Source organism: Mya arenaria, chromosome 7 (assembly GCF_026914265.1).
Source record: "Mya arenaria isolate MELC-2E11 chromosome 7, ASM2691426v1".
In the NCBI taxonomy this organism is placed as follows: domain Eukaryota; kingdom Metazoa; phylum Mollusca; class Bivalvia; order Myida; family Myidae; genus Mya; species Mya arenaria.
In genome coordinates this window covers 37,086,337-37,111,366 of record NC_069128.1, presented here as the reverse complement: position 1 = coordinate 37,111,366, position 25,030 = coordinate 37,086,337, and the positions used below count along the sequence as shown (strand labels likewise).

Below are 25,030 nucleotides of genomic sequence, written 5' to 3'. Positions count from 1 at the left end.
AGGGAAAAGTCAGGAAATTTTATGATGAAGGGGCATTGCTCGTACAACTACGTTCATTTAGTGACAAAAGGATAAGGCAGTTTCTTCCATTTTGTATTATTGTTGTCATTATTAATTAATTCACATATGTTGTAACTTATTAACCAATGAAACACCTTTCTTTAACATGCTGTAAATACAACTTTTGCTTGACATAATGGTATCTTTGACAGAGTAGTAATATGCTTGCTCACTTGCCTTTTTTGCTTTTTATAACTTGTGCTTAAATTTTGAATGCTTTTCCATTATCATAGCTTTATATTGCTTTATATGATTGTGTAAAAGTACTTGTATAAGCTCATGCACTTTATACCACAGGGTGTTTTTAAATTTGTGAGCAGCTAATATCAGAGCATTGTTATGTCATGTATGAGCTTGATTTGTATGTTTATGATTCTCTTAATTCATTCCTAAGTATTAGTATCAGTATTTAATAGATTTTACTGAAATGACCTTTAAGGAGAATTTCTATGATTATTATTTGTACAAGTTTTGTGTTGAATCCATCTAAAAAAATCATACAGAGAAAAAAAATGCAAATAAGGTCATGTTTTTTATTTGATTGTCTTGTTTTATACTACCAGTAGATACAAACATTTCATTAGCTGTTTTTTACAATACTAATTGAATCTATTTGATAATTTTTAGATATTACTTAGGATAAAGAGGGAGATTAAAAAGAAAAACAAGAAAAAAGAAAGAGAATGATCAGAATATTTATTAAAATAGTACAAGGAGGTAAGGGTTGGCTATGGGGAAGGAAGGAGCCCAACATCTTAAGTACATTTCATGCTCATATATGACCTGTATGTGTGGTTTTGAGCATGTGAATTGGTCAAGGAAAATTGAATTTAGTCGGGGAAAAGTCATCGAAAAGTCAGGGAATTATTATATTGATGTGGCATTCTTAAGTTCTGGTTACATCTTAAGTTTCATTTGTGTTGCAAAGGGTATATTTTATACAATATTGTATGTGCATCATAAATTTGAACAAGACACATGAATGAGGCTCGACATTCATACTTTGTTTAAGAAATTATTTTCCCCTGTTTATAATGAAATAACCGCCAGGTGGCGATTGATAAGCACGAGGAATTCGTGCGAATATGAATGTAAAATCATTCAACTTAGGGGAACCGATCCGTTCACATCGATTCAATTGATTGTTAAATTTTACAAGAAAATGTTAATTGTAAAAGTTTTCGGTCACTATGCACTTCCATCATATGAATGATAAATCTATTTTTCATTTGTCTTCAAAGAACATAACCATGTAATATACATTTGTATAACTTGATCAAGTACGTATACATGATTCATAAAATTGATAGGTTTTCTATACATCTTTGTTAAGGAGCTTATGGGTGATGAGGCCCGACATCTAGTGGTACGAGACAAATCCTGTAATTCTGGATGACAAACGGGCAGAGGTTTCTGAGTTTTCCCAAGAAGGAGGGTTTTATCTCAGTTTTTCCTCGGCCAGTCGACCACGTCTGTAAGCTCAATTTTGTCAGGCATGTTGTTACCAAGACGTACTTTGCTCATGTTCCTATTTCGTGCTGTATGTGTTAATCCGCTTCACTGATACTTTCAAAATAATACCATTGAAATAGTATTGATTTTGTTGTTTTCTATAGGAGGTTATAGAATGGTATGTAGGGAATTGTATTTATGTGTTGTTGTTTTTTTATTTAAACGAAGTAAACTAAAACTGTTAAGTCAAATTCATAATGTAGAAAATTATTGATTATAATACTAATTATCAAATAGGGTTATTTCTACTGTGTTACTACTATCAAGTGTATTCAACAAAAAAAGATTTTTCAAATTTTACGAGGCTGCCATTTTTAATAATCTTTAGTTAAAACTTTTACAAGCCCTTAGTATTTTTGTGTAAAAAATAGTAAAGCCACTAGTATTTAAGTGTAAGAATTAGTAATTTAGTTTTATCAATATAGGATTTCGCTCCTCCGGCTCCGATATAAAAGAATACAAGATTTTCTGGCATGAAGCTTAGTGTGTTGACTGTAAAAGTAGAGGTATCTAATGAACATGCTTGTATCGATATTTGAAATAATATTACGACAGAATTTGAATGTATTTGACCTTTGATAAAACTTGCATGAATTACATGTCCTGATTGTTTTTGTTTGAATTTTAACTTGATAAATGATAAAATTGTTTTGTTCGTTTTGTTTATTTCTTTGATGGCTGAAAACCTAGCTATATATTATATCAGTTTTGCGGAGAACTGCAAATTATGAAGTATTGAGTAAGGTTCAAATGTCACTTGGTTACCCAAAACGGGAAAGATGTTTGCTTGAAGGAATTGATTGAAACTTGGAACATGTTCTCCTTGGAATTTTATAATGCAGCCTACTCGAAAACAACTTGAAGCAATTCGAATACTTATGAAGTTTAATTGGTGTAGGAGAAATACTTTGGAGCTACACAGGACCAAAACAATTGAAGGGATGTGACATGACATATACAACTCCTAGTAGATACATGTTGATCTGGTGGTTTACAAAAACAACTAGCCATTGGGGACGTTTTAAGTGGCCACTTCGACAGGCGAATGATTGTGCATAAAAGTGATACTCCTGTATTGAGTGACAAACCTTTAACTACATACTAGATATTGCATTTATGGAAAATATTAAATAACCGTGCATTTAATAGCAGAAATCGCAAAAATATTAAATGATTGGTGAATGCTAAAATATTTACTGTCATCTACTATATTCTCATAAGGTAGATATACCACGTTTTCTGCACGTTTCTTTCAAACTAAACTCGGTATCCTTCATAAAAAACATTGTTTTCGACATCTATTCATCTTTTTTGGTAAATTTTATTTGGGAGTAAGAGTGCATCTTAAACTTTGAACGCGGAAAATCATCATCAAAATCAGTTATTAAGATTACTTCAATCATTACTGTAGGAACTTTAAATCTACAAACATACTTGATCAGGGCTTTACGGAGTGTGTCGCAATTTTGATAATGGAATTTGTATATCTAACATTGCAAACTATGCATACTCGTCCACTTTTTCAAAAGATTCAGCATAAAACCCAACCTCAGTAAAACTTTGCCGTTAACAAAAAACATTTACGGGTCGACAAAAAAAACTATGGACTTTTATAGGCTAGAAAGGATAATTGCGTTTGTTGGAATTATATATACATGAATATAGCACCTTATACTATGAGGGGAATGTGTTAATCGTATAATTATTGAACCTCTTGTCGGAGATCACTGCTAAGGCGAATATTGTACAATAGCTTAAAGGGGCATAATATAGGTTTATGCGAGAAGAAACATCGAGTTTATTTCAGAATACAATAGGCAATACGCCCATGCGTACACAATCAATAAAATACGTTAATGTTTTAACATAGTCAATGGTCACTCAATCTTCCAATCATACAGTTACAAATTGGTTTAACAATCACAGTTCCATACAACAACATAAACACAGCGAGAGGAATAACCAAATATTATCCGTAATAACTATAGTAGGCATTTCTCAACTCGAAAGCTTTGAAAACAAACATAGATAATTTTCTATTTACGTTAGTATTTTGAGAGGAGAATAATTCTATAAATTTAAGCATATTAGGTCTTGCAAAATAATATTTATCTATGTAAGCTTTTCTTATATCTGTATACAATTTACATTCAAGAACAAAATGATATTCATCTTCCAGTGAATCACATAAATGACATTTTCTTTCCAAATAAGGTATAGCAGCTGGTTTATGCCATCTACCAGCCTCTACCTGTAATCTGTGTGCAGACATCCTTAATCTTGACAATGCAATTCTATACTTATCAATGTTAACATCCTTTAACTATGTTGTTATGTTGAAATCTGCAAAAAGTACATAGGTTCTAGCTCTGGTAGACTCTGTTAATTCTGAGCTCCAACTCTGTATAAAAATATCAGTAGTTCTTTGCTTAAAAACATTTAAAAATAAAGATATATCCCCAACTCCTTGGATTAACCATACATCATTGAATCCAAGCCTCTGTAATAATTCTCTTAACATGTAAATCCATGATTTATTATTTGGATTTCTATCTACTTCTAAATACATTTTATCATATACAACTCTGACATATTTTATGGTTTGCATATAAACATATCTATATATAGGAAATCTCTTGGCGCTTTTTTAACTTCAGACATTGTTGCCACGAAGCTATAAATTAAGAAAACAACATTTATAAAGGCTAATATTTTTTAACTGGACTCAGATCATATCTTTTTTTGTTTTGATCAAAAATTCAAAAGGGTTAAACATAATAATGCATTAAAATGGGGAAAAAATATTTTGCATAAACATATATTGCCTCCTTAATATTTTTTTCACCTTTTTTGTAAAGTGGGCCAGACGCTTAGACTTGTTGATACCAAAATTATATGTGCACCCCATCCATTAAGGATCTTGGTCGATTCTAGTCATAAACTTAAAGTATCTTTAAAGGGTGTCCTATTATTTTTTTACATATTTGTGTGAATTTGTCTTTTATAGCCAGTTTAACAAATTAACACAAAGTTTTCTACAATCTACAAGTTTTTTTCAATCCCTTGGTAGTTCAACGTGTGTTTTGACGGATTTTGAAAATCCAAGGATGGGGCGTTTTCATGAGGAAACGTATTGACCAAACTAAATGCGACCTAAACACTGCTCATGAAAATATAGCGTTTTTTTAAACCTGAGTCGGACACCAACTACTTCATGACTGTGGTGTTCCCGCTTAATATTTGACTTGATACTGATTTTTTAAATTGTGATTTTTTTCACCAATTGCAAGTTTATACTTTCATTTTTTTATAATTCTTAATATGAATGTAAAAAATGTATAAATAATCAATTTCTAATTTGTTTTGGATTTAACTGGGGTATAAGGGGAAGTAACTGCGTTATCTAGAGACTGCTAACGCTTCAAAACAGTGGTCTGCTGCATGAAACAAGTAAAACAAGATTTATAACTGTGATTTTGCAGAAAGTAGGGGAAGCGGGAATGTCCAAATAATAATGTTCTTTTGTTTATTTTTCCACTGCCAACTAGTGCTTTTCCTGCAATAAGAGGTGAAATCCCATCAGGATGTGCTGGCTAGATAGTCTGGCATGCAATGGCACAAGATTCCTCTCGTGTTGTGGAATGGTTGAGTACACTGGTAGTGGAGTGCATTTCGGACGGGATTAGATGTTGGACAGTCAAGATATTTGTTAACAATGAGAAATATATCAAGTTTATGTTTAAAATCAAATTTTTTATTCAGTTACCTTTCTGTCATTTTTGGGTACATAAGTATATTCCAACTGGCTTCACTCTGATCTGGGTATTGAAAAATCAAAGTTGTTGCCTAAATTTGCGGGGTCAAGGGTTACGCCACAATAATGCATTTTTAGGGAACTTTCTAACATTTAGACATTCATTTTGTTCCCTTAACGTTGTGTTGCAAAACCAAAAATCATCAAAGACTCTAAAGCAGTTATTTATATGGATTAGCTGACCGAGTTGAAAGCAATTGAAGATAAAGATTTCATATACTGGTTGAGTTTTACAACCTGATCAGTTTATAAATATGATCACCTGTTAAATCATGCGTTTGTTTACCTCGATCGATAATTAGATGATCTAGATCGATACAGACGCTTGCCTTAGTCTAAAATGGTAGACATGTTAAACTTATACAGGATTTTTCTAGGATTTGCCATATAAAAAATTGTAAAAACATCTGCCAAGGTACAATTATTTGGACTACCACAGAACCCAACTCAATTGCAAATCCAGAAAAATAGAAACGTGCCTTAGGGTTGCAATATTTTGACATGCGTTCCTTATCAAAATCAACCAATTTATGTACTATTATTTTGTTGGCTGAGGATCATTTCCCATGAAAATGCTGACGCCTGAATGTAAAGTTTATATTTGAGATCTTGCTATAATGGCAAACAATTCTGAGGCTTTGAAGATGGCAGTGAGTGTTGTTAAGCAGAAGGAGTTGAGCTTACAGAAAGCTTCTGCTGAATATGGTGTGCCTGCTACAACCATACATGACAATGCAAAAGGGCCAGAGCATGCACCCAGATGTTGGAGACTAGATATGAAGCCAGAGGATAAGATAAGGCCCCAGTAATAGCCTCTACATGGCAAACCAGGGCGTGCCAGCCTCGAGAATCATTTTGACTTTTGAGGCAAAAGATAGTAAAAAAAAATCTAACATATGGTAAGATTAATTAAATTATGGTAAAATATTATCTCATAAATTTAAGAATATATCCTGAAATAGATTATTAATCTGCTAATTACTACTGTAAGTTTAATACAATCAATCATACTATCATTTATTTATCAGATCATGCTACCAGCATCAGTACAGAGAGTGAGACCACAAACAATTGGATCTGGAGTTTCCTGATCCGACATCCTGTCCACTCTGAGCGCTTGGCCGAGAACATGGACAGATCATGGGCGTCTATGTCCACACAGGAGGTCATCCACCAGTTTTATACGATGTTTGCCGGTGTCTTGGATGATCATTACCTTTAAGACAAGCTAGACAGTGTGTGAATAAAGCTAACTGTAATAAACACCATTTTTTAACGTCATTCATTGACTGATAAGTATTTTGAAATAATTGGAATAATTTCATGTTAGAATGAATATTTCAATTTTTCAATTGAGCAGTTCATTGAACTCATGTCATATTTGGGAGTGACACATTATACAAATATTATTTCATACGTATCAAAATCTGTCTACTTTCTTCAGATCTACAATTGTGATGCAATTGGATGGACTGGGAGAGAAAAGTGCTGTGAAGGTCTTTGGGCCATGGCATGGCAATGTTTTCAGAAAACTGGTTTCTTGGACAGTGCATGTAACAGCCCAAATATGTGCCTCAGCCGCCAGACTAGTTCTTCCAACACTCATGATATTTCAGGTATATACTGCTGTATGCGCTAGTGCTGTATGACTATGTTACGTCTCTCACGTTCTCTGTAGCCTAGAACAACGTCAGGAAAACAATATTCAACTTAAAACAACAAAAGAAAAAAATGTTCGCATTAAGCACGGTACTAATTATTTAATCAAAGAAATTACATGTATCTTCCTTCTCTTTGCAAATGCCTTTGCCACTAACGCTAAACGTTTTTCAGGGTAGCATCCCACACAGGGCTATAGAGGGGGTGCCGGAGTCGTGGATGTTCACCTCGAGTAAAAAGAGCTATATTTAGACGAAATATGTACCAGTGGTTGGTAAGAGTATTCATCCCCCACTGCAGAATGGCCTGTTTTGCTTGTGATGGATAACCACGACAGCCACATGTCCATCAAGACCATCGAGACGGCTCGTGATAATGGCGTAATCCTGCTTGGACTACCAGGTCATACATCCCATTTCCTCCAGATGTTATTAAAGTAAGCTAGCCTGATTGAACCCTTAATAAGATATGTTCAGTTTAAAAATTAAAATCACATTGACTCATTGACAAGTTTTGATGTCATTTAAAAGTTGGTCTTCTTCATGGCAAGATTTGCTATTATTCCAAATGATTGTATGTGGACATTTTCTTATATGGCAAATCCCTTATGTGTAAATTGTTTTGTTGCCATTTTCCACCAGTTGTTCCGATAAGGATTCTGGGTTAAAGCATATTATGTTTGTATCATACAAACAAGCTAAATTACGCGTAAAAGTTATTTCATATCAGTTCTTTGCTGTAAAAGTAAATATCCAATGAACACTTATGAGTTTAAGGTGGGTTTTTTTCATTCCCTTCTGACAAAAAATAAAGGTCATGGTTGCCTTGACTGGAAAAATAACTTGACCCAAAATCACAAAAATACTCAGTCAAAAATCAATCACTCAGTCTGATCTTTAACTCTTGAAAAACTTGGTGTAGAGTCTTCAAAATTGGTATATACATTGGCCATGTTCAGTTAATGACCCCTATTGATTTTGGGGCCAATATGTCAAACGTTAAGGTCATTAATTACGGGCGTTTCTGATCAATTTCTATTGAAAGATTTAGAGCAGAGTTTCAATCTTGGTATGTATAGGGTCAGTAGATGACCCTCTATTGAGGTCATAGGTCAAAGACATGGTGATGTTTATCAGAAAATGTCTGGGCACTACTGAAGGCCAACGCAAAGAATTCAGTGGAATTCCAGTTTTATCAAACAATAAATATTTTGAAGGTATATATTTATCAGACAGAATTTGAAAAACTGCTTTTAATCAGAGTTTGACATACAACGATTAAGACAAGGAAGAGGATAAAACAAACGTTAGTTCTGAAAACAAGTTTGTTTCTGGTTACAGCCTGAAATAAAATGAAGTTTGGTATGGAAGGATTTTTCTGCGGCAAACAGAATTAAAACCTTCAGATCATACTATTTTAAGCTCGACTATTTGAAGAATAAGGAGAGCTATCCTAGTCACCCGAGCGTCGGCGTAACCACTTAAGTTAAAGTTGGTGTACCACCTCAAATATTTTCAAAGTCCATTGACATCTGGCTTTGAAACTTGGCACCCTTGTTCACCATCATGCCCCCAGCCTGTACACAGGAGGAGGTCACTGTATCGAGCATTTTGACAGAATTATCCCCCTTTTTCGGCTTAGAATTTACATTAAAGTAGAATTTACATTAAAGTTTGCGTACCACCTCAAATATTTTCCAATTCAATATACGTAAATATCTCAGCACATCATGTATTGCATTGAAATCTAATCTCACGGTGATCCATGCATGAAACGTTTCGCCAAAACTTTTCAATCCGTACACCGAAAAGCGGCGGAATAGTTGAGCGCGCTGTCTCTGTGACAGCTCTTGTATAAATTCTTCTCATTTGAGGATCATTTATTTTATTTTATGTTCTAAAAAAATATTGGTCAACCATGGGCGGTATTTTTATTTTTAAGTACTTGTATGATTGTGTTGTTGTAGAATTGAAGCCTAATTCCGGCATGGTACAGTGGGAAAATCCCAGCCCCCAAGGGAATCTCATACTGCAAAATGCATAAACTGACAAAGATGGTTGGAGACCTATACTGATCATCTATAGCAGGATGAGTGGATGTCAGGATGAAAAGAAAATAGGTATATGATCTCCTGTAGAAAGGACTTGGAACTGTTGTGAGTATACATACAAATGATACTTTATGGCCATTTAAAAGGACATGATATGTTGGGTCAAGCCCCAAACTGCAATTTCCTTGGTATGACAAATTTTTCTATGGTATGAATTAAATCATGTATAACAGTCAATAATCCAAAATATTGTGCCTTGTCATTTGAATTAATTTTAAAAAGTGTAGAATTATTTTGATAACCAAAAATGACAAAATATCCTCCATTATGTTAAATTTTACCAATATCTGACATTAAAACTTTTTATCCAAATATACCGTAGACGTGGAAAAAATGGGTAACTTGATAACATGCCATTTAGACATTATAACATGTATGTCAGACCATAGCATTTTAAGTGAGACATTAAAGCATGTCAAGTTAGACATAATACCATAATATGCCACAACATTAGTAATTTGTGGCAAACCATAGAAATGCATGAATGTCAAACATGATATTGCTTTCAACAGATCTCAGATGCTGCTTCGAACTCTGATTTCCTTGATGTGATAACAGGCATGGGACTAACAGTGATGGGGAGATATAAAAAAGTATGTTTTTATTAATGTTTTTTTTCTTCAAAAATATTTTCTTATTTCCTTTCACTTACTTATGATTTTGAGGTAGCAAGTACATTGTGCTTTTCATGTCTAAATTAGGCCTTAAAGAGTGGTTTGTTTCTGGTTACCCAGAAAAAACAAACACACAAAAAAAACAACACAACTACTGACTCATTATATTTTGGACATGTAACCAGAAACAAACATTTTATTTGTAGTTCTTGTGCGCAGAGCATTATTTACTTACTTTGCAACGTTTAAATAGCTTCAGAACTTTTACATAACACTCACTTAGCATGAAAAAGATATCCTGGTACTCCTTATGAACAAATATTAAAAATCAAATCATGTCCAATTTTTGACTGATGAAATAAACATGGATAGAAAAACTTAACGTGTTGTTATGTAACATCATCAAGGTTCTTTAACTCCGGTTAGCGCAGTGGTTAGCACACTCGCTTCTCACCAAGGCTAAACTAAGGTTCTTTTAACTCATCTAATGTTGTTATTTTACAGATAGCAATGCAAGACCAACCTATGAGGATACCTCGGCCAATCCAGTCCCCATTCTAGACTCAATAGACATTACAGAGCATTTCAAAGTCATATGAAGGAAGTATGGAGGTAAATAAATATAGTATACTAAAGGCAACAATATGTAGCAATGTGATATACCTGGTGGGGATCAAACCACCAACCTCTTAGGTGAGAGGCGGACAACCATACCACTGGCACTCTCACGCCACGTGTTAACATAAAGGGTGATTATTTTAATAAGTGCTGGTTACAGCCTCACCAAAACCTTCCACAGACAATATTGAAGTGTTCATTATCCAATCATGTTGAAACATGGTGTGTGGGCTTTAATTGTTTCGGTCCAGTTTGATTTTGGAGCGACTTGCCACAATATCTTCAGAATTATGCCTCCTCTGTGGAAAAAAAGGTTTCTATTTTCTGCAGACAATAACTAAAGAATGAAATGGATTTTACCTTAACAAGTTCCCAAATTGAAAATTCTTTAATACAAAGTCTGGGTTCCAAGGCAGAAAAGAGTGAAAAATCAGGAAATAAACTGCTCCCCCTCTGCTATATAATATGTTATATATTATTTTGTAGGTAAAGATCTGTGGGTGTAACATGAACTGGCCATTCACAGACTGAAGTTTTCAATACAGTATCAAAGATAAATTAGACAAATATGTTGTCATGTTGTCTGCGTTATCTCACATTGTGCATGTTGTGGGCGTTGTCATATCCTTCGTGTTCATGGTGTCGGCATTGTCATAGCCTTCATAATCATGGTGTCAGCGTTGTCATAGCAGTCGTGTTCAGGTTTCGGCACATAGCAGTCGTGTTCATGGTGTCGGCATTTAATAGCCTTCGTGTTCATGGTGTCAGCGTTGTCAAGACTTCGTGTTCAGGTTGTGGGCTTTGTCATAGCATTCGTTTTCAGGTTGTGGGCGTTGTCATAGCCTTGGTGTTCATGTTGTTGGCGTTGTCATAGACTTCCTGTTCATGGTGTCAGTGTTGTCATATCCTTTGTGTTCAGGTTATTAGCGTTGTCATATCCTTCGTGTTCATGGTGTCAGCGTTGTCATATCCTTTGTGTTCTGGTTGTCGGCGTTGTCATAACCTTCGTGTTCATGTTGTCAGCGTTGTCATATCCTTTGTGTTCATGGAGTCAGCGTTGTCATAGCCTTCGTGTTCATGGTGTCCGTGTAGTCATAGCCTTCGTGTTCATGTTGTCGGCGTTGTCATATCCTTTGTGTTCAGGTTGTCGGCGTTGTCATAGCCTTCGTGTTCATGTTATCTGCGTTGTCATATCCTTCGTGTTCATGGAGTCAGCGTTGTCATAGCATTCGTGTTCATGGTGTCCGTGTGGTCATAGCCTTCATGTTCATGGTGTCAGCATTGTCATAGCCTTTCTGTTCATGGTGTCAGGGTTGTCATAGCCTTTGTGTTCATGTTGTTGGTGTTGTCATATCCTTCGTGTTCATGGTGTCAGCGTTGTCATAGCATTCGTGTTCAGGTTGTCGGCACATAGCAGTCGTGTTCATGCTGTCGGCATTTAATAGCCTTCGTGTTCATGGTGTCAGCGTTGTCAAGACTTCGTGTTCAGGTTGTGGGTGTTGTATCCTTTGTGTTTAGATTGTCGGCGTTGTCATATCCTTTGTGTTCAGGTTGTCGGCATTGTCATAGCCTTCGTGTTCATGTTGTCGGCATTTCATAGACTTCCTGTTCATGGTGTCAGCGTTGTCATATCCTTTGTGTTCAGGTTGTCAGCGTTGTCATAGCCTTCGTGTTCATGTTGTTGGCGTTGTCATATCCTTCATGTTCGTGGTGTCAGCGTTGTCATAGTATTCGTGTTGATGGTGTCGGCGTTTCATAGCCTTCCTGTTCATGGTGTCAGCGTTGTCATATCCTTTGTGTTCAGGTTGTCAGCGTTGTCATAGCCTTCGTGTTCATGTTGTTGGCGTTTTCATATCCTTCATGTTCGTGGTGTCAGCGTTGTCATAGTATTCGTGTTGATGGTGTCGGCGTTTCATAGCCTTCCTGTTCATGGTGTCAGCGTTGTCATATCCTTTGTGTTCAGGTTGTCGGCGTTGTCATAGCCTTTGTGTTTATGTTGTCGGCGTTTCATAGCCTTTCCTGTGGAAAATTCGAGCGGAGCGGAAAAGTTTTATTAAATTTTCAGTTTAAAAGAGATCTGTCCTTTTCATCCAATTTGAGCCAATGAGGATTTCAAGCCAAGCGAGTTCAAGTCAACAGGTTTCGACTGTATGATAAATTTGTCTTGGCCCACTTAACATTTCAATCTTGTTTAAATGGGCCTGGATTAAAAATTGGCTTGCTCCAATGTCACTTACTTTTATGATTTACACAAGATGTCATGAACTTGGTAAGATGGTTTTAGCCAGATTATTCAACGAAAGTTACAGGTTATAGAATGGCGAAAACCGGGCAGGGCAGATGTCATTAAAAATTCTGCGTTAATTTTTTTGTTCCATGGCATTAATTTAATAGTTGTTATCCAATTGTTATGGAACTTGATCAGTGTCTGTATGTTGTCTTGAATTATTGTGAATATGGGTCACCTCAGGTCAAAACTAGGACACTAGAATACATCTTTGAAGAAAAAATCCCTGTCATAAATTCAATGGCTTTTATCAAATCATTATGAAACCATTTCAGAATAATTGTCTGCAAGTTGTCTTGAACAATTATGAATATGGGACACCTCAGATTAAAAACTAGGTCCCAAAGTCAAATCTAAGTGGACAAAATCCCTGTCAGAAATTTAATAGATTTTATCCAAATTGTTATCAAACTTGGTCAGTACACTTGTCTTCATGTTTTCTTCAACATATATGAATATAGGTCAACACTTAAAGGTGAAATCTTATTACTACTTATTATACTAACATATATAGTTACTGTGTTTTATTTTTGTACATTCAGATACTTCAAGAACAGGGTTGGATTCATACTGTACGCCATATTTGATCAAGATTAGATCCAATTGGTGACCATTATAATGATGCAGACTTTAACGTGTGTGTGGAGTCGTATGTGCAGTTTTGCTTTTATAATAACAGAAACCTATAAACATTTTACATCTTAAGACAGCTGGAAAATGTATGTTCATTTTTAAATGAATAGATTTGCATGTCATGAACATTTTTTCCAAAGTCATTGAGAACCACATATTCCTACAACCTTTGTGAATTAAAGATGCACTCTTACTTCCAAAGTTTTAATAAGCAGTACCACAATTAATACAATTGTTTTAATTTACTGAAAAGGTTGAATAAATATCGAAAACAATGGCTCTTTAGAAGCATATAGGGTTTAATTTGAAAAAGGGTGCTACTAAGAAAGGTATTTCTACCTTATAAGACAATAGTTGATCACTGTAAATCTTTTAGGACCCACCAGCCATTTAATATTTGTGTGTTTCAGCTGTTAAATACACGGTTACAATCTTGATATCAGTAATTAGTATTTTCCATAAATGCATTATTAAGTAAGTAGTTAAAGGTTTATCACTCAAAATTTATGTTTATTACAAATGTGTATGTATTGATTTTACTTAGAGTATCACTTTAAAGCAAAAAATGAGAAGTAAAGTATTCTGTCTGAAAAGTAAGCAAATAATTATTTTTCAGTTTCTTTCTAGCAGATGCTAGCTATTTCCACTTATGATGATAATTTCTCTATTACTTTTCATTGCTTTTATAATGTGTCTTTGTCAGCCAGAAATATTTTTTTCCACTTTATTTCAGAGTTGTACCAGGAATACTGCTGTTCTACTGGTTGTTGAGTTGTTAAACATTGATACAAGCCATCATGTTCTGTGATTTATAGCCATTAGGTATGATTTAAGGGGCCCCACAAAAAATGTGGTTTCCATATTGTAATCACCACGTCCATCTTTCTGTCCATCTGTCTGTCTAGAATAATTTTGGTTAAAAAAATATAATTAAAAGTATAATACACTGTATCTTATATAATGGTTTGAAATTAACAGTACTGCATGGCATCAAGTGTTTTAACAACCATTGCTATACATTTTTTCTGAATTTGAGTAAGCAGGAAAGCATTTAACCAGTGCAGGGTGAGCAGGTTTGTGCTAATTTAAACTAGTCTGTCCTAAACTTTATTTCCTAAACGTTATGTCTTACTCTGTCCGTAACCTTGTGTCTAAAGATTTATATGCATCAAATTTCAATGCATGTTTTTTAAAATCATTCAGTTCACATCCTGTAACTTTTGCTTGGCAGTGGTCATGATTAATTTTGTCAGATTCTGTTCTTAAAATGCCAGTATGTTGAAAACATGTACCTGAATGCCCTTTCTTGGAACTACCATCAGAATCTAGGCTATGTCTCAATGTATGTTTCTTATAAGCCAGCCATTGAAAGAAACTATAAATGGCCAAGGTGCTGCTTTAAAACAATCCAGGGTTTACTAGAAGGTATTTATTATCAAAAAATAATATATTAAGAACATACAAGTAACATGTATAAATATATGTATAATAAACATGTTTTAGATTAAGAACATAAAAATAACATGTATACATATGAACAAGATATAATTTAGAGTATTAATATACATTACACCAGCAATATTCTTTATCACAGAACAAAAACATGTACAGTCTAACCCCATTGGCTCGAACTCGCTTGGCCCAATTTCATCGTTGGCTCAAACTGGATCTAAAGGACCGATTTCTTAAAACTGATTGTTAAAATTCCCGCTTGGCTTGAACTCCCAGAGTCCAGAGGTATTTTCGCCGGTCCCTTAGAGTTTGAGCCAACAAAGTTCAACTGTACATGGAAATCATAAAATGGGGAATCAATAAAAAATATATTTGATGAATATTCCATCACAAGAATAAAACTGGAAAAGCTTAGAACTTCTTATGAGCTTGTAACCACGGACGACCAAATGCGAAAGTGCATCCCACCGACCAGGGTCATAGCGGCCCCGCCGAGCTACATTCCCCCGGAAGCGATCCGACACATGACGGCGCCCTATGAACCCTCAGTTACAAATACATAGTAAATACATGTTAATCTATCAAAATTGTTAATTGTTCTAAAACGAAATAAACTGAATATTCATCAACATTTATAGTATTATCATGTAATAATTACAATATCCTATGAAAGTTTAACTTGTAACCCGGTGAAAGACATTTATTATGCAGAATTTGAAGACAAGTATTAAATTAGTTAATTAATAAATAAGAAATGTAGACTACATAAATTCATGTGTGAGAGTTTCACCAAGAGTCTTGAAAAATACACAATACAAAAAAATACATGCACATTATTTAATTATATATAAAATACAGACTATACTATGTGCTATAAGGAACACTGTCGAAAATTGCATACTGAAATGCATGTATAATTTTAGAGATTACAAAAAAGAAATGTTTGTTTTCCCATTAGAAAAGAGTTAGGCTAGAGTAATCTTATGTTGCTCATATCTCTTAAAGTATCTGAACCAGAGTGATGAAACTATACAGGATCATTTACAGCATATGAAGTGGTACATACTTAAAATTACCCTGTTGCCAATATCACAGAAATACTTACAAAAATGTCTCAACTGAGAATATTATAAATAATTAAAACTATATACTATATATATACTAAGCTAAAGGTTCAATTATTGCATGATGTCTTAATATCAATATAAACAGTGCATAAAGTAATGAAATACAATTTGATATTTTGTCATTTTGCTAAAGTGCAGCTTTTTGCCTTAAAATTTTCTTTCTTTAGCTGTCCAATATATTTTTTTTTGAGTATTGTACATTTCCACAAATGAATTCTCCATAAAGGTTAAAATATCAGTAGCAATTGTAATACACTTTTCACTAGTTTGCACATTTCAATCATTTGATTGGTTATTAGTAATTATTGGATAAATATTGACCAATCAATGAACACTTTGGCTTACTTTTACCAAATAAAAGAATTAACCATTTATTCAATTGGCTGCTGTTATTTGTATGCCAAATCAATGAGCACAGTTACTGAATAACACATGCCTGACTTGTTTTGGAATCTGTCGGATTCTTTGTCTGCTTATCGTCCCTTTTTGTTCTCAAGGATGAGCCCGTTGCACCGAGAGAGGGCACTCCAGGTTTGTTCTCATCTGATATTTCCTTTGGCTTGACTATTATCTTTTTGGGCCGTACTTTTTCTAGGGGGTGTATCATCTCTTTTTCTTTGTTTGTTCTTTTGTTTGCTCCACGGCGTTCATCAACTGAAGTTTTACTATCTGCAGATCCTTTGTTGGAAACTGTTGTAATATTAAGAGAGCTTTCTAAATTTGGTGAAGTACATTTAGAGGAGTGTAAGCTAGAACTAATGGATTCATCTTTCTGTGAAGAGCTTTCTAAAGTCTGGCTTTCATATAAACGCTTGACATTGCTTCCTTTTTTGATGTTTCCAAAACGACCTGACTGCGATTTTTGCAATGGGTGTTTTGTGTCTGTAGCTTGAATGGCATAGTTTGACTTGCTGGAGTTTTTGTATGACGATTTTAGAGCTTGGCTTATGGCCTTGTTATCTGAGCCAAGTAACATCTTTTTAATTTCATCTTTCTTTTCTTCAGTTGTAGGTGGTTTAGCTTTAGGTTTTGATCTGACATCTATTTTTCTGTCATCCTTGCCTAAACTGTTAATCTCCTCTTTTGCTTTGAGGGACTCCTCTTCCTGCTCATTTACCTCTTCGATAGTTTTTATCGCTTCTTCCTTTTGCAACTGTTGTACAGTATCCTTATTTGTTTCTGGTGTTTCTTTATCATTTTTTTCAGATTTACCATCCTTTCTCTCTTTCTTGCTTTCTAGTTTTGCTTCAGGAGTTGGTATCTTATCATCATTCTTCTTGACAGTAGTGTCTTGTTTTAGTTCAGTATTTATTAGTTTGGCATCTACTGTGTGATTCTCTGTTTCATCTTTAATATCAAGTTGTTCGTTTTTAGGAATATTCTGATGTATTTCAGGAGTTTTGTCCAACTTGGGTTCCTCTAATTTAGAATGTGAAACGTTCTTTTCTTCTGCAACAAACATGGTTACGTAATTTATTATTTATATCAACATTGAAGTAACATTTGTTAAAACCTGAAATTTAATAAAATAAAATATATATTATTATTTATTTTTATTAAATTTCAGGTTTTAACAAATACATACAATATATATATTCATAACATTGTCAGAAAGTACTTAATCCAATTTCCGAAGTATCCATGCAAAAACATTTTTTTTATATAAATTGTGATATTTCGATAACATTTTGAACGACCCTTGTATCTATAATTCTATGAAAAGGCAAATTTTATTAAGAAACAAAACCCACAACTGAGCTTATTACCTTTGTCTTCAGAAGGCGTCTGTTTGCTTAATTTAGGCTCAACTTTCGGTTTCGTTGTGGATTCTCCTTTCACTTCTTGGTTTTTGGACTCCTTTGTGGTTTCTGCAATTTGAATATAGCTGTATAATTGTTGTTCTAGGTAAATAAGTTAAACTTTGTCAAATTCCATGTTTTCTTTATAACCCTTAACAAGAAGCACAGCAATGAGACAAAACCAGGTTTTCAATGTTTGACTGAAAAACTTCACCCTTAGTTGTGAGATTCAGTTTCAAATATTTTTTCTATTTTCAGTAACATCGACCTTCACCTTGACCACAGGGACCCCAACTGCAATCCCATAAAAGTCGGCCATACACTCTTCGAACATACTAAGTTTGGTTGCAATATATCAACCCCATATGAAGTTAAAAACAGGTACCTTGACCTTGACCCAAGGCGCCCCAAATGCAATCCCATGAAAGGTCTTCATAAACTCTTCCTATACACCAAGTTTGATCACTATATGTCAAACCTAGCTTAAATAAATTGGATACCATACGTAAGTTTGGCGCCGCCCACACAACAGTGTATGTCATTCGAAAAACTCACTGAGTGGCAGAGGCATTATTAAAGTGGTAGAGGCAGGTAATCCAGACTAGTTTATTTTTAGTCTATTTAGTGTTACATGGTTTTACCAGGGTTGTCCGGAAAGTCTGTGCACAAGGATAAATATGAGAAAAATATTATAATTTTGTTAGGCGTTCACATATTACTAGTATACGCTATTACATCAAACATTTCATATATATTTTCTTTTAAGATATTCATAAGTAAGCTCGAATAATGTCAGTTTGATAAAGTCAAGAACCATCTGCTGTACGCAGTCAAACCATGAGTCAAAATACACTGTCGCTTGTTTGGTTACAAACAGAAACAACCTTAATTGTTTCATAACAAGATGAAATAAATATCTTTAGATACCCTGTAGTCTTCAGTGTAATCATATCCTAATATACAGTCTTACCTGTAAACGAGTAAAATGACTGTATTAATTGCAACACTCTGTCTAGCACAGCAATGCTGTTAATGATTGATGTATGTATTTAAATGCAAACATTTCACAAGAATGAATCTTTTCATTTTTTGTCTCGGAATGAGCCAATTTTTGCGTGAATGATTGAAAACAATGATATAAGATGGCTGACTAAAAATTAGACCGCAGTTTTTATATTCATGGTTGAAAACTGATTTTTTATGGCTAAAAGCGTTACTAATGCATTAGGAAAATTGGTATTTTTAGCCATTTTTCAAACAATAAGATCCCTTGTATGACTAAATCGAAGGTGTTGATGACAAAATTAGCTGATTCTGAGACAAGAAATAAAAAAAATGGCAAAATTGTCAAACTGTGAGAGTGCAGCTTTAAGGAGTCTTTCTTAAAAAAAACCTGAGACTAGCTAATAACTAGGTCAAGGTAATAACTAGGTCAAGGTAATAACTAGGTCAAGGCAATAATACAATGGAAACTACAGGGACAAGCTTAGTAGTCTAAAATGTTGGGTTTACATAAAATAAATGAAGCAATAAACTTTGATTATTTAAAAGAATTTTATTTTCATACTGCAAGTAGTAATCATCACAACAGTTAAAGAAACGCAAGAAGAATAGTCACTAAAGATTTATTATATTTCCTTTCTATTAACTAAATATTAGGAAAATTGACAATATTCAGGAAAATAGTAATTATAAATTACCTAAAATAGAAAACCATTATTAGATTACAAGATATATAAAACTTTCATATGTGTTTCAAAAGTATTGATAATAATTGTTATACATGTATATACATGATCACATTGTATGCAGTGCGCATGCCCAGAATCTTACAGATAATCTCGCCACTACAGCAACATCCTGGCAGTTGTAATAGAATAAAGCATAGTACAACGCGTATCGTGTGGACTCTCTATTTATATAACTCCAAATATATCAACAATTAAAACAGGACATATGTGAAAAAAAACTAATTTATGGCTAAACAGACATACAGGTAGGCTGTTTGGGGCATGGTGCCATTTGTGCAGTATAATGCCTATATAACATTTTTTAAAAGTAATAGGAGTTAATACATTATTAAACATACATGTACATTATTATACATACATGTACATTATTATACATACATGTACATTATTATATACAAGCCAAGGCTTGTTTTTATAAATATGAGAAAATCTGTTTAATAAATTACTTATTTAATGACTATGTATAAAATATCCTCTGTTTACATTTCCAAAAATTATGACGCTAAATTGAAGAATAACTTTTGAGACCTTCATAATAAATTTAATAGTGAAAGTGTTCAAAGAACAATTACTTACATGTAGCTAAGGCTAATAAACTGATATATTTGTAAGAAAAATCTAAGAAAAATATTTTCATCTATCCCCACTCCTACCTCAAAAAATCCACAAGAACATTGCATCTATATTTGAATTGTATACATACATTATGAAAGCAATCGAACCCAAAGATAATCCAGGAAACATGAAATAAAACTATTTGTTATAAAAAAAATGATGATGTAAACAAACCATGAACTATCCTCTATATTAGGATGAGGGCCTGTTATTCACTAATGTTTAAGGCTGAATTTCAGTCACTGGCTCAGAAAAGTTATTTCTTAAAGCTGCACTCTCACTGGTTGACCACTTTGAAAACTAATTTTAGTTTTTTGTCTTGGAATAAGCAAATGTTTTCGTAAATGTCTGGAAACCAGTGATATAAGACAGCTGACAAAAACGCGCAAAAAATAATAAAAATCGTTATCAAAATGGTCAATCTGTGAGAATTAATGCATCTTTAAATGTTTCAAAAATTCTTTAAAATCATTATTTTTGACAAAAGATCTGGACCTGATTGTAGAACAGTTTATGCTGAACAAACACAGGAATTTTTAAAATTATTGCTCTTATAAGAGCAGTTACAATCAAAAAATTATTTACATTTTTGAGTCAGAGTTTGAAAACATTAGAGAATATCGACTCTGAACACTTTATCAAAGAATTATTCTTAAATAATTGTACACATAAAACAGATACGCACACAAGTATAACCTGTCAATTAGTAAGATATATTCTTACAGAAATGAGTATATTCAATGATATATTAATATACTAGTTATGTGTCTATAGGACACAGATGCCATCTCTTCCCCCCTTTGTCACAAGATACAAGATGCATGACAAAATCAAAGACCTTTATTCCACTGTAGTAGATGTATGCTTCACAATTACAAGTTGTATAATGAAAGAGAGTAGGACAAAAGCATTACTAAACTTCCCATCTTGAAATATACCTGTATCAGATATTTAAACAGTATAGTTTAATTTTATCTGGTAAAAACATTCTTTCTATATTTTTAGTAACAGAGACCTTGACCATGACCTTAATTGCACACTTTCACCTGCAGACGTACATCAAATGCAAACTAACATCTTTGTGAATGTTTATTATTCAAATAAGGTGCACAACTTCAAAATATAATGCTGCTTAACATTCCTGTTAAGTTTTCTACAGTTGGCTGATACACTTATGGAGATACACACAAGCCAACTATAGGGTAGACCAGGGGCAAATTCTCTGCACTTAATGGGCGCAGCTACTCATGAAACACCCTGTTGACAGACTTTAAATCCTGCTTAAAAGCCTTTTCATCTCGGTAATATGCTTTGGGAGATATGGGCAACAAGAGATTGCATGCACTTATTATAGGGTATTTTTTTTAAAAATTGATAAATGCCATAATTCTGCACTTACTAAGTGCAGCCGCAATTTTACAAGCCGATCATCACCCTGGCTCCTATACTATAAATATGTGTGACACAAGGACTTTGGTGGTAAGGACTAGAGGATGAGGGTAACTATATCTATTTGCCCGCACTCCCACCCCTCCCCCCCCCCCCCCCCAGAAAAAAATAAATAATATTAATACAATATATAAACACTATAGTTAAAAACAATGTCCATTTACTAAATATCTGGGTAACACAAAAAATACAATCACAAAAAGAATTACAAATATTACGAAATATACATATATTATTTCATGTTCTTAACACAGTAACTTTATTCAAATCAAATTTGCAAAAAAAAGCTTTAAAATTGTGCAAAGCTACTGGTATAAACACCAGTGTAAACATTGTTTAGACGGCATTTGGTCAAAATCAACACTTAATAAACAAATTAACGTAAGCTGAGTAAATGTAAATTGATAAAAAATATATCACATTATTACTGAGGATATTTGACCAGGATAAAACCCGAGTATCACAATTGTATATCCATTGAGCCAATTGTTCAGAACTTTGTTAAAGTTAACAACATGATTAACAAGATTGTTGTTAACTCTAAAACAAGAAATATTTGATGATGTGCTGATTATTTTTTAACAAAAAACCAATACATCTGAAACCGTTGTCTCCAATCTTGTTAGAAGTACTGCAGATCATGGGTTTATCCATTCAACTTCCAGAGCAGTCAATATTTGAAATTTAAGAATGATGACGAATGATGACGATAACAACCTCGTTGACCTTTAACTGAGTTCTGAACAATCAGCCCATTGATTGCCAAACATTCATTTATATCAAGAAGGTTAAATTAAAGAATATGAATATTCACATCATTATTGCGGGTTCAAGTGAACATCTTCATGAACATTCATGAAAATATAACAAACCAATGAGCATAACGTACAATATGGATATGAAGATATTACAGTCATGTAAATTAGAGGTACCGGTAAATTGATAGCAAATTTGATTTTTATACCCTGTTGAAAATGTTAATACTATCACAGATCTTTATGAAAACTATACAGGAATAATTAAAACAAAAAATAATTCACATTTTCAGGTTAGGGTAAGCCATCTATCATAAGGATGCAAAGAATGTGTTAACGATGTGTCTTATGTTTTATTTATATTGATTACCCACTATTTTATTTTTGCATGGAATACATTTTTGAAAAAACACAATAATGACGCTACTATTTAAAATGATAATTCGCGAATAATAATTAGATATCTTATTTCTCCATGTATATGATGGAGTTTATTAAGTAATTTCTTCATGAATGAGTAACCTAATGAGGGAGCGGTAACAGCACAGCGCCAGTCACCGTTTCTTATTCACGAAGAAATTACTTAATAAATTCTGACCGACTTAGTGTTAGCCCCATCCTCATTGCATTAGCTTTATAATATAGCCGTGTGCCTGTCAGAAAGACCTGTCAATCACTGCAAGATAGAATGATGTCATTTAAATCAGCGTTGACACTGAAATTTCGCCTTATGAAAACAGTAGGTGTGGCTATATGCGCATGCACGGTTAAAGCAATTTACATAATCATGAAGAGTTGTCTTCACCAGTAAGTAATAATTCAAATAAAGAAACTAAACATTTTAAAAATCAGATGTCCCTGATTGGCTGAATATGCAAGGCAAACACTTCACATATGAAAAGCTGATGGATGGCTTAAACATAACTTTTTAAGTTAAATTGTAAAAGTTAAGGTTGTTTAAGTTTGACTTGTAATACTATAATTGAGTAAGGGTGTTCGTTAAATCTACAACATTCATTTATATGTAAAATCACACATATTATATAAATGTACCGAGTATAACAAAACAGATACAAAAACCAAGTTCAACAAAGCAAAGTAACGTCAAAATGTCTACAAATATTGCATTGTTAGTATATGTAATTGAAATGGCAAATAATAATATCATCAATATGACTTAATCACATAAAATGTTTAAAGTGTATAATCCTGCACTTCAAACATCACAGTAACAACACATTCCAAAATGTGTGTAAAATTACGGAAACAAAAAATATTTCGAATTTCGAAAAACTATTTTCACGCATTAACTATAATACATTTTCCATTCAATTAGTGAGCACATACATATAACTACCTATAAATGAATGATCATTGTCTTGTATAAATAAATTAAATTTCTAAGCAAATTGTTCATCAATTTTCATGAAGTTTTGCTGAAAAGGGTTCCTTATTTTGCTTGATACAAACAAAATGGGGCATGTCCATATTTTAAGATTCACATAAGTGAACAAGCCTTGCTCTTGGGATTTCCCTTTTTAGGTGAAGTAACCAGCTCTGCTGTTCTTCCCACTGCTTTGAATGACGGTTTTCCTTTACTATCTTCAGATTTCTTGTAAGGATCCTGATTGGATGAGCCTGGGGTGGGTGGGTCACTTAGAGCTTTTTTATTGGCTGAAGATGGCCTTGAGGATTTCTTATTGGCTGAGGGAGGTCTTGGAGGCAGCTGATTGACCGTTTTATTTTTTTCTTCCTTTTGATTGGTTGTTTTGTCTCCTTTATGATTGGATGGGGGAACTGGGGAGTTAGACTTGTCTGGAGATGGAAAAAGAATAAAAAAAGTGTTAACTACAAGCATAGTGGTGTTTATATTAACTTTTCCCCGACTATTAACTAATAAAATATTAATATTACCAGTACCACTCTAAATAAACAGTCCTTTAATTCTTATAATAAATTTAAGAATTTAAAATAGATGAAAACAGCAAAAGAAAGAGGATAAGATAGAGAAAGAGACATCAGAAATTCTTTTGATCTCCATTCATTTTTATTGAAAAGATTTGTACTCTTTACAAAAAACAAGATATTTTATAACTTTTTGTGTGTTTCATTTTAAGCAATCAAGTTCATTTTGACTGAACTATTCAGAGTTAAAAGAATGTGTTGTGACATTAGTTGGAAACTCTTTTATTGTCTAACTCCCCATGGAAAATGGGTATGATGAAAAAAGGGATAGCACAGCATAGCACAGCTTCAGTGCGTTCAATACAATCTCAAACACAAGTGCTGTTATATTGTGAAAACTAATGTAAACTAGGGCCAGTATTCAATATTCATCTTATCCTTATCCTTCGACATGCCTAAGTGATTCCATTCAGCCTATTGGTCAGCTAAATATATCGGTCAATCATAACACTTAGTTTCTAATCTTAGTTATAAGTTCAATCTAAGTTGCTTATTGAATACAGCCCCTGGGTCTACAGATAAGGGTAAGCCAGGCATAAAATACTAGAAACTTTACAGCTATCATTCATGAAATCTGTATGCAGAGCATGCATTGGCTGGATTACATTTATCTTACTAGTTAAATTTGCCTCATCACATTCGATCAGATATATCTATTTATGTTTGGGTTTTTTAAAACGAATGTCATAGAATAACCTCCAACAGCAAAATCTTAAACTTTCGAAAGTCTTAGTAGTTCTATGTGGTTCAAAGTAGTTCTTAGTAGGTTGATTAGCATTCTAATTACATGTATGTTATCGTTTTCTCAAT

General features: G+C 33.6%; 1 protein-coding gene across 4 annotated transcripts in view; it reads right to left on the bottom strand.

Annotated features, from left to right (window-relative positions):
- Positions 1–15,158: 15,158 nt before the first annotated feature.
- The window catches only part of LOC128240741 (uncharacterized), a 105,874-nt gene continuing 96,002 nt past the window's right edge, over positions 15,159–25,030 (bottom strand). For 3 of the 4 annotated variants that reach the window (XM_052957556.1, XM_052957557.1, XM_052957559.1), the window contains 2 exons: positions 17,653–17,754; positions 15,159–17,335 (listed from right to left, as the gene is read on the bottom strand). In XM_052957556.1, coding sequence (XP_052813516.1) covers positions 16,305–17,335; positions 17,653–17,754 — 1,133 coding nt within the window. In that variant the 3' untranslated portion in view covers positions 15,159–16,304. Of the gene's footprint in view, positions 17,336–17,652; positions 17,755–21,714; positions 24,071–25,030 lie in introns of those variants that run through there. The other variant, XM_052957558.1, reaches the window with a different exon arrangement.